At 29.6% G+C, this 10,896-nt stretch overlaps 1 protein-coding gene across 1 annotated transcript; it reads right to left on the bottom strand.

The window, feature by feature from the left end:
* Window positions 1-411: 411 nt before the first annotated feature.
* On the bottom strand, window positions 412-8,832 carry LOC105119679 (probable receptor-like protein kinase At5g39020). Its single transcript, XM_011017847.1, has 7 exons — window positions 8,760-8,832; window positions 8,508-8,540; window positions 7,380-7,412; window positions 6,191-6,223; window positions 5,467-5,499; window positions 2,629-2,706; window positions 412-1,698 (listed from the first exon to the last, which is right to left on the bottom strand). The coding sequence occupies exons 1-7, from the start codon at window positions 8,830-8,832 to the stop codon at window positions 560-562; spliced, it is 1,422 nt and encodes a 473-aa protein (XP_011016149.1). The 3' UTR covers window positions 412-559.
* Window positions 8,833-10,896: the final 2,064 nt, after the last annotated feature.

Genomic DNA, 10,896 nt, shown 5'->3' on the forward strand with positions numbered 1-10,896 from the left:
AAGAATGGAGGTTGCTTCAAGACCATCGGATTTACATTTAATTTGGAATATGGATTGAACACTACTAGAAATTCATTTAATACCAATAAAATAATTCTGTCAATAAATTACAATGATAATTACCTATGAACACTATTCAATTCATAATTTAGTCCATAATTTAGTGGAACCTTAGTCGTGTATCATTTGGAAGCCTGGATGCCCTTGGAGAAGAGCAAATGGCATAATTAGCCGGCGGTCGTAGAAGAAGCAACAATTACTCCCTATGGGTTGTAAGAGAATTAGAAGAGGCCAAGTTTCCAAAAGACTTTGCAAGGGAGACATTAGACAAGGATCTAGTCATTAAATGGTGTCCTCAATTACATGTTTCTGGAGCACAAATCTATTGGGTGCTTCTTTACTCATTGTAGATGGAATTCAACACTTGAGACATTGAGAGATATTGTTCAAAAACCCTTTAATTAATCGATACGATCAATAAAGTTTAAACACTTACATAGTGCACATAGTTAATCCCTTATCAAAATTAATAAACACACTAAGTACTATATTTTCATCATTAACGACCAAACTGATATGAAGAGTCAATACAATCACTGGGTGGATCAAATAACTTTATTGGATTGGCCGTATCATCATCTTTTGGCATATGATGTGGAGTTAAAAAAGGCTTAGGAGGCATTTGTAAGGATTCAACATCTGATTCAAGCATCTTCACAACATTAGGCATCGATGGACGATCATTCGGCCTCAATTGTATGCACCATAATGCCACTATAATCATCTTCTTTGTTGTTTCTTTTCCTTCCTCCGTGGCATGATCTCCTAGTTCAACATCCTTTCCTTCACTAACTTGGTCATAAATCCAGGAAGGGAAGTAAATCTGACTTGAATGATCCGCCAATGGATTCAAGTTCTTCCTTCTTCCAATCATTTCCATTAATAGCATTCCAAAACTATAGACATCAGATTTGTGAGAGACACCTCCAATATTTTTGTAAAATAGTTCAGGAGCCATATATCCTATTGTTCCTCTAGCTGCAGTAAGGGGCACAATACTATTATTTGTCGGGTATAATTTTGCTAGTCCAAAATCTGAAAGTTTTGGAATAAATTTTTCATCAAGAAGAATATTGTGAGGCTTGATATCAAAATGCAAAATTTGCATATCACAACCTTTATGTAGATATTCAATTCCACGAGCCACTCCAAGAGAAATCTCGTACATTTTTTCATTGCTCAGTGAGATGCTACCTTGTCGAGAAACAATGTACTTATCAAGAGACCCATTAGGCATGAACTCATATATAAGAGCACGCTTTGAACCCTCGACAGTGAAGCCTATGAGTCGCACGACATTGACATGGTAAATTCTTCCAATGGTGGCAACTTCATTGATAAAATCTTGTCCATTGGCTTTTGACTTGCTCAAAATTTTTACCGCTGCAAAACTGCCACTGCGAAGCTTTCCCTTATACACTAATCCAAAACCTCCTTCACCCAACTTGTTTTTAAAATCGTTGGTTATCTTTTTAATATCTGAGTAAGAATACCTTACTGGCATGAGATCATTATCATGACTTTGCAAAAACTTTTCAATGTTGTCATACATGGATAAATGTCTTCTTCGCCATTTGTAGACCAGGAAGATTATAAAACATGGAAGCCCGCATAAAAATAACAGTACATGATATATCGCTGCATAAATATATCACAAGAACAATCAATGATGTAAACAAATAAATTTTTTTTGTTATTAGATTTCCACATCTTTTTTTTATCTTAATAGAAATGTGACTTTCATTATGTTGCAGAGTCCTTTCCAATTTAACAGTGTATCCATGAAAGCATATTTTTCTCAAACAAACAAATTCTTATCATAAATTTTTTTTTTGTATTTCATTTATTTTAGGGTGTGTATATGTGTGTGAGCATACACATAATTTGGCCCATGTTTTCCTTTAAATTTTTAAATTTTTTATTTTATCCTTTAGCATTTATATTTATTTTCATCGGTAAAAGTCTTTAATATGAATATTTTAACTTCTAAATTTGTGTAACTGCATTCTATTTCTTCAATTCTAAAAACTGACTCCCTCAAAGCTCTAATAAATACCTTCTAAAAAAAGCTCTAATAAATATCTTTTGAAGATGCAAACATAATAGTATTTATACAATTCTATGATACGTAATAATATAAAATTTTAAAATTCTCGGGCGATTATATGATTAAAAGATTTTCTTTCCATTGTAGTGAAATCATTATTTATAATTGAAATAAAAAACTATAAGAATATTAATATACATAATTAATTTGAGGCAAAAATAGTATAAATTTGATTTGCCGTTAAAAAAATGAAATTGTCAAGAATTAGATAAGAAATATTTTCGATTTGAAGGACTTATTTTCAACAACTAAACTGATGGGAATAAGCAAAAGCTAATTCTAAGGGATAAAACCATAATAAAGTATCAAAACTTGGAGATAATTTCTAGCACTTAATTTTCTCTCTTTTTTATTACTGGGTCATGAATAGTGCTTGTCTTAAGGTGAATTTGTTGTGCGTCTGATATACATACATTTATGTGCATCACAATTAGTCCAAATAAGCGAAGTAAAATACTTACCAATGGCGTGTAGCACGGCGAGCAAAACTATGACAGATTCTAATGTCTGATACGAAGAGATGGTCACATTAACATAGCCTGCCAAATAAAAACAAGAGGACAACCGGAAAAAAAATAAGAAACAACACAAAATATTAATTATATAATAGTAATGTTAAGGATAGTTGGAGTTGCTTCGGACACCTGCGATAGACGCTGCCCAACTCAATTAGCCCCATAAGTTTCAAAAATCCAGTTATGCTCACTCTCTCTTAATCAATAGAGAAATAATTAAACATTAAGATTTGAACTTAACTCTCTGTTAATTAAAAGGAACTGAGAAAAAAGATGGATAAGAGAAGAGGCATCCTAAAAGAGGAATATTCAGTGTATTATTTGTTTAACAAGAAGAACAAGAACTTTTAAAAGAATTAAACAGATCTTTTTAATTCTTACTCTCTTTATCCAATCCATCATTCCCCTTATTAGGAGGGATGGATTAGAAGAATGGTGGATGATTAAGATGAGAGATGTAACTTACCATTCATCTCATGTTGCCTGATAAGTGAGCAAAAGGATGAAAGGATGAAGATCAATAATTCATCCAAATAAAAAATAAAATGAATTGCAAAGGATTTGAAGGTGAAGAGACACTCCATCTAAATCAGAAGGCTTAAAAATAATATCCAATACTTTCTTAGATCCTTATCCTGCTTGCTAAATGAAAGATACATTCAATCTCTCTATCCTAATCATTTCCCTCTCATCCATCATTCCTAATCCGTGAATATTTCACTAGTCTTTGAAAAGAAAAACACAAAAAAAACCTAACTAAGAAGATAAAACATTTAAATAAATCCTCGAGAAATTTCCCATATACGTGCAATCTTTCAATCTTTTAAAGTTCCATAGTTTTATAAAACTACACAATCACTGGCTTTGGTTAGTAGTAAGAAGAACATTGAGAACATGAATATTAAGATTAAAATGTTAGAAAATAATATAAACTATATCTTAAAATTTTATCTAACAACTTAAATTATTGGATTGACATGATTTTTTAACATGATATCAGAACTTTGATGACCAAAAGGTCACGAGTTTGAATCTCAAAATTTCTATTTATTTGATAAAAATTAGACAAAAAATAATATGAGTCTGTGAAAGTTTCAAGTCTAAAAATTTTTCACTTGATGAAGTGTGTTATAAAATAATATAAATTATATCCTGAAATCTTACTTAACAACTAAAATTATTTGGTTGAGATGATTCTCTGATAAGAAAATAGCTTATGCAATACGTAACTAACTAGGAGGAATTTACAAGGACCATATTGGCATGAGGTTTGTAGTATAGATGATGTGGTGGAGAAGTGTAATAAACTAGTGTAGGATAAAAGTGTCGAGAAATATGTGAAGAGATTTGAAGAACTCAAATCTTTCATAATTGTTTTAAATCCATCACTACCAGAAAGTCTTATAACATTTCTAGCTTCGTAAGTGTACTCAAAGATGACATCAAGCCAATGCAAAAGATCCCAAGACCAACAATCTTGACGCAAGCTTTTGATCTAGTTAAATGGCAAGAGGAATTCAATAATACTTGCCAAGAAGAACAGATTCATTCTGAAAATTGTTCCTGACATTGGTATGAGCAGACAACTAACTAATCTAACCATTCTAAAATAGTAGTGTCACATAGTTCAAAGCAACATCTTATTAAGACTTCACATGAGCAGATCCAGGGGAGGCAAAGGCAATGTTTTAGATGTGAAAAGAAGTATGCACTTGAAAATCAGTGTAATATGAAAGGAATACATATGATATAGATGGGGTAGAAGAGGAGAGGGAAGAGTTTATGGATGCGGAAGAAGGTAATAATGATGGAATTACAGCCGAAGATGATAAAACTAAAGAGTATGGTCTATCTTTAAATAAATTGGCTGATAAATATGCACTTAACACTATCAGAATCGAAGAGAGATGTCAACGAAGAGATATTGTCATTTTGACTGACAATGGCAATATATATTAAAAGAAATCAAAATAGTTGTTGAAAAGATCACTATGCTTGCTGTTACTATAGCCAATGGAAATTTAATGTTTATAGTCCCAGATTCAAATAGTTTATGCAAGAATATGAGCATCAAGAATATTTGAGGGTGATGAAATTTAGAAGATCTGACATGGTGCTTGGGGCCGTAGCTCACCAATTTTGTTTGACTTCATCAAACAAAATTATTATTCATAAAGGATGGAGGGATAATTGAGTTAAAAGGATTATAGAAGAGGCTTAGATTAAAGATGATCACAACATCAAAAGAAGCACTGTATGGTTTTGTGGGATAATTGTTTTCCCATTAATTAAAGTGTATAAAGAAACCAAACAAACAGTGCATAACTCACAAGTAAAGCATTATTAGAAGAATATGATTTATTATTTGCAAAACCTAAACACCTTTCATTTGCTAGGAGATTTGATCATGTGATTTCTCTAACACCTGGAGACCTTATAATATCAGACCTTATTATAGCTTATTTATGCACAAAAAAGAGATAAAAAGTATGGTGAAGGAGATGTTGTGGAATAAAATTATACAACACAATTACAGTCCATTTACCTCTCAAATATTGATGGTAAAAAAAAAAAAAAGAATAACACATGGAGATCTTATGTTGAATACATGCAACTAAATAGTTTTATTATAAAAAATAATGTAACAATCTACAGAAATAGAAAAGTTACTAATAAATACTTGTTTAAGTTTAATATGCAAGCTAATGATCTATGTATCCCAAAGTAATTAATCCTCACGTCTAATCTAATATGCACCTTGTTTGGAGAGAGAAAAATTCTTACCAAGGAATCCATCTATACAAGATACCAGAAAAGCTGGAAAAAAAAAACAATTGTTAAAGATGTGTTTTAGAAACATGAAACTATTTTTCTTTTTATTTTTTAGTTTTTCTTTTCTTTTCTGATAAAAAATTATAAAATATGTTCAATTGTTAAAAACAAATATTTATTTTTTTCACCAAAAATAAGAAACACATCAATGCTATAAATATTTTCCATAAAAATCTCAAAACTATAATTTATAATTATCTTATATTTGTGATAATCTAATTATAAAATATTAATTTTATTTCAATAAAATAAAAAATTATTTGTAAAAAGCCGCCAACTCAAAAAAAAAAATTATATTAGTTTTTACAATAAAAGATAAGTATGCCATACTAATTAAATTAAATATGAAAATGAAAAAAAAAAGTTTTAATATTTCACTTTCCTAAAACATTATTGTATATAAAAGAAAAAAAACTGTATTGTTTGTCTTTTCTTTATTTGAAAAACCTTGTAAATAAAAACTATAGATAACCTCTGAAATCTGTTATTCAAACTTTGATGTTTTACATCCTTTTTATTTTCATTTTCACAATCTATAGAAATAGAAAAGTTATTAATAAATACTTGTTAAGTTTAATATGCAAGCTAATGATCTATATATCCCAAAGTAATTAATCCACACGTTTAATCTAATATTATGCACCTTGTTTGGAGTGTGTTTTACCAGAAAACTTACCAAGGTAAGCGTCTATACACCTTCCCAGAAAACCTGCAATATATATATATAAACAATTGTTAAAGAGACTAGGAGTGTGTTTTAGAAACAGAACATTATTTTTATTTTTCATTAATTTTTAGTTTTTCTTTTCTTTTACAATTTTCTTTTTTAATAAAAAAAATAAAGAATGTTACCATGTGTTAAAAACATGTAATTTTTCACCAAAAAAATAAGAAATACATCAGTATTAAAACTATTTTTCATAAAAAATTCAAAACTATAATTTTAATAAAAAAAATAAAGAATGTTAACCGTAATCTTAATATTTTGTATTTGTGATAATATAATTATAAAATATTAATTTTATTTGACTCAAGTTAAAAATTATCTTTAAAAAGTTGTGCCAAGGTAATTGGTATGTAAAAGAGAAGGAGAGTCTTAAGTGATATTTAGCATGTAAAATTTAAATTACTATACAGAGAAATAGTTTTAAAAGATTTTTTTTTTAAGTTAGCATAATTAATTAAAAATATTGCCAGAGTAGCACAATTAAAAAAATAATGAAATAATATAATTTTTACATGTCATAATTAAAAAATATAATTTTTATAACTTATTATTATTTAAAATAACGATATTTTTTAAAAAGTTATTAAATGAAAAGAAATGAGAAGAGATGAAAGAAAAAATAAATCCTAAGAAGGCATCAAAACTATGACATCAACAGTACCATAATTTTTTTTAATAAGTTAAATTTAAAAATATATAAAAAAAATCACCAAAAATAACCCATGTGGGTAATAGAAAGGCACAAAATTATTACATTTGAGAGACAAACAAAAAGATATGTTTCATATGTAATTGGTGAGGGGTGTTTAAAACTACAACTACGCACGGGAGTTAATTTGTAACCTCTGTTATAATTAAAACAATAATATTTGCCTTTTAATTTCACCAAATGTCTATATCTATATTTAAAAAACATAAGAGAGAGAGAGAGGTGTTAAGAAAAAAAATTAAAATAATCAAAACGTTATCTGGAAAAAGAAAATGCCTATGAAAACTCTGTTTTAAATTTTTGGAGCAGAGAAAGCATACTGTTTGTTACCTTTGGAGCTAGTTAAATAGAATATCAATAAACATATATTGGATAATATATGTTAATTTTCCATGTAAACAATAACAGCAATGTGAAGGAGCTTCTTACCTATTGCACGTCTAATTATGGTACCGACGTCGTCTGTTTATTAAGAAAAAAGAAGTCAAATTAAAATAATTGATTTAAATCTAACGATAGTATATAAAAAATTTCAACGAAATAAATCTAATAATATTAAAAAAATTATTAACAATAACACGAGAAGATTACATTTACTGTCCAAATACAAAGATGGTCCACATGTTTTTAGTGTTAAGTGTGACTCTTTTGATGACTTTATTTGATATTATTAGATTTATCTTATTAAAATTTTTATAATAATATTAGTAATATTGTAATCAGAATTTTAATATATTTTTAAATTTTTTTAATTGTTTTTTCCTGCTTATATAATATTTTTTAAATGATATGGCCATTATAAAGGCTAACAAGCTATAAAAGTTATATTTTTCAATTATAACATATATAAATTATACTATTTTATTAGTTTTTTTTTTCAACCATGTTATTTTGTCTATTCTTCTAAAAAAACAAATTGCTAAAACCAAAACATACCCTTTAAAAAGTTAGTTATAAAGCGGTGAGAGAGAGATACAAAATTATTACATTTGAGAGAGAAATAAAAAGATATATTTCATATGTATATTTAAAGGTATAGTATTGGTTGCTTTTCAAAATGCTTTTTATTCTAAAATATATTAAAATAATATTTTTTTTATTTTTAAAAAATTATTTTTAGCATTAGTGCATCAAAATAACATAAAAATATAAAAAATATATTAATTTAAGGTAAAAAATAAAGAACTTTTAAATTTTTTAAAAAACGCTTAGAATGTAATTTGGTGAGGGGTGTTTAAAACAACAACTACGTACGGGAGTAATTTGTAACCTCTGTAATAATTAAAACAATAATATTTGCTTTTTAATTTCACCAAATGTCTATATCTATATTTAAAATACATAAGAGAGAGAGGTTCAAGAAAAAATTAAAATCATCAAAACGTTATCTGGAAAAAGAAAATGCCTATGAAAACTCTGTTTTAAATTTTTGGAGCAGAGAAAGCATACTGTTTGTTACCTTGGAGCTAGTTAAATAGAATATCAATAAACATATATTGGATCATATATGTTAATTTTCCATGTAAACAATAACAGCAATGTGAAGGAGCTTCTTACCTATTGCACGTCTAATTATGGTACCGACGTCGTCTGTTTATTAAGAAAAAAGAAGTCAAATTAAAATAATTGATTTAAATCTTCTTAAGAAATTAATTAGCATGCAGAGAAACCAAGCAATATTGGAGCATAATTAATTTTTATTTCTCTATCATCACAACAGAAATCATTATTGACTTGTAGAAGATTTCTTGCAAGTTTTTATCAATATAAAATAAAGCAAATACGGTATCGATAATCACAATACAGTACCGGAGGTAAGCAGAGAGAGAGAGAAAATACGTACCGTTATCATATCCACAATAGTTGTTCCTGGTGGATTCATCAAGGTCGCAGCGGTTCTCTTTGACAGAATGACAACAGGCCGAAAACCATGAAAGCTCGAACCCTTGTACCAAAACATCATGGACATCTATGTAGGACATATTGGTCACATTTTCTGGCAGAAGAAATTCAGGCACAATATAAATCAAATTTATACGGCATAAGTCCGGTAAATCTTGCAACTGCCCATCAACAATGACATAGGAATGGCCTTCCTTGATGCAGCTGGGAGAAGAGATACTGCTAGACGAAGAAGAATTATATGCAGTACTACTGCCATTTTTGCAAGATGAAGTATCCACAAAATCATATGGAGGATGCAGTATTTGATTTTCGCAACATATAAAAGTTATCAATACTTGATATCCAATATTATAACGTCGATCATAATACGCCGAGGGCGACGAATTTCATATAATAGAATGACGAGGGATGGAGAAGCAATCATCCTTCTGAGCACCAGCTTCCACAAGTCGAATTGTGAAGTAAATGTAATCGATTGCCATAACATAATATTTTACCATGCTCAAGTTTAAAGTTGGGCGTACGTTGTTTTCACAAACAAGTTCATAACTTTTGTTGCCGCAGCTTTCGGGATCGGTATTTAATCGAAAAGGGTAGCTGATACTATGGATATTGCCGCAAGAAGGAGCGCAGTAACTGTTGTCCTTTCCAGCACTGCAACCATGGTGGGTGGATAGGATCACTAGCAAAAGAAGGGCTGCATACGCACCACCAAAGAGGTGCCTTAATATTCCTCCAAACATTAAATGAGAGAGAAAAACTTCAGGGAAATAAAATATTGGGTTTGTTTAGACTTTCCTGAAAAGGTTTATAGGATATATATACAGACATCGACTACCATCTTGATCAATATGAAAGGAAATCAATGGCCACAAATTAAAGTCTTCGAATTATTGCATGGTCACTGTCCCACAGATAAAGCATTAGGAAATTACATGAAGAGTTCCCACAAAAGAAGCGGAAGACCTCTAATTCATGGCTTCCACTTAGTAAGTCAAGCTCGTCAACGTCCATCATGAGCCCATTCAAAATGCGACGCAGACGATCCAAAATAGCGAAGAAAAAAAGGAAAACAAAATGTAAGGAGCCTTCACTTGAAGTTTCCAAGGCAAAACAAAACAATTAATTACAGTAAGGAGAAACGCACTCGGTCATGATCAACGCTTACAGAAAGCTTACGATCAAAAGACATCTGGTCCTTCCTGTCTTCCTGACACGACGAAGACTCAGAGAAAAAGTAAAGACGTACGTGGGACGCATTTGGTCATGATCAACGCTAACAGAAACCTGACGATCAAAACGCACATTTTCCTATCTTTTGTTTTCTTTACTTTAGTATTGTCGGGTTGCCGACACAGCGAAGACCCTTACTACAGTAAGCATGAAGCCGTGAAAATATTATAGATTTCTTTTAATTTAGTCCTTACTAATTAAATATTAAGTATAACAAATATGCTAAAATACATAGGAGAATCACTGTGGCTATAGACTCACTTCATTATTCACTACAATATAGGAGTGATGTCTATAACCTTGGCAAAACAAATTATTTATCTTTGATTTGATTAAGGGGTATTTTAATATTTTCACATGAATTATTTGTTAATATTGATTTGTGTGAGGGTATTTTTATGTATATAATATTTTTTATAAATAGTAAAATAACAAAAGTACCTCTTAGAATAAAAAAAATCAATTTTTCAAGTAGGGGTATTTATGTATTTTTTTCTTATAAATAGTTGAATTATAAAATATATACTTGGATCCAAGAAACTTAATGTATTGGGTCGAGTCAGGGTATTAAAGTCCTTTGGTTCCTCTTTTTTGGTTAATTATTGGTTTGCATGGGGTAGTGTCATAATTTATCATTAAAATAATATTTTTAATTAGAAAAAATGCATGCACGAGTGGAAGATGCGGCATCTTTTGGGCAGCATTTGCAGTGTCTCCTGGTTGTCAAAAATAGGATTTTGTTGTATAGTTTGATTTTCTCGTAGTCTCTTCTTCCATTCTAGATGGCTTGTGTAATCTAAATATTCTT

Source organism: Populus euphratica, unplaced genomic scaffold, assembly GCF_000495115.2.
Source record: "Populus euphratica unplaced genomic scaffold, PopEup_1.0 scaffold3350.1, whole genome shotgun sequence".
In the NCBI taxonomy this organism is placed as follows: domain Eukaryota; kingdom Viridiplantae; phylum Streptophyta; class Magnoliopsida; order Malpighiales; family Salicaceae; genus Populus; species Populus euphratica.

Coding starts and splice junctions, on each gene's coding strand:
- LOC105119679 (XM_011017847.1), bottom strand. CDS start 8,832: ATGAATCCACCAGGAACAACTATTGTGGATATGATAACGGTACGTATT. Junction 5,500..6,190: donor GTGTATAGACGCTTACCTTG/GTAAGTTTTCTG, acceptor TTTTTTTTCCAG/CTTTTCTGGTATCTTGTATA. Junction 2,707..5,466: donor TTGTATAGATGGATTCCTTG/GTAAGAATTTTT, acceptor TTTATTTGGCAG/GCTATGTTAATGTGACCATC.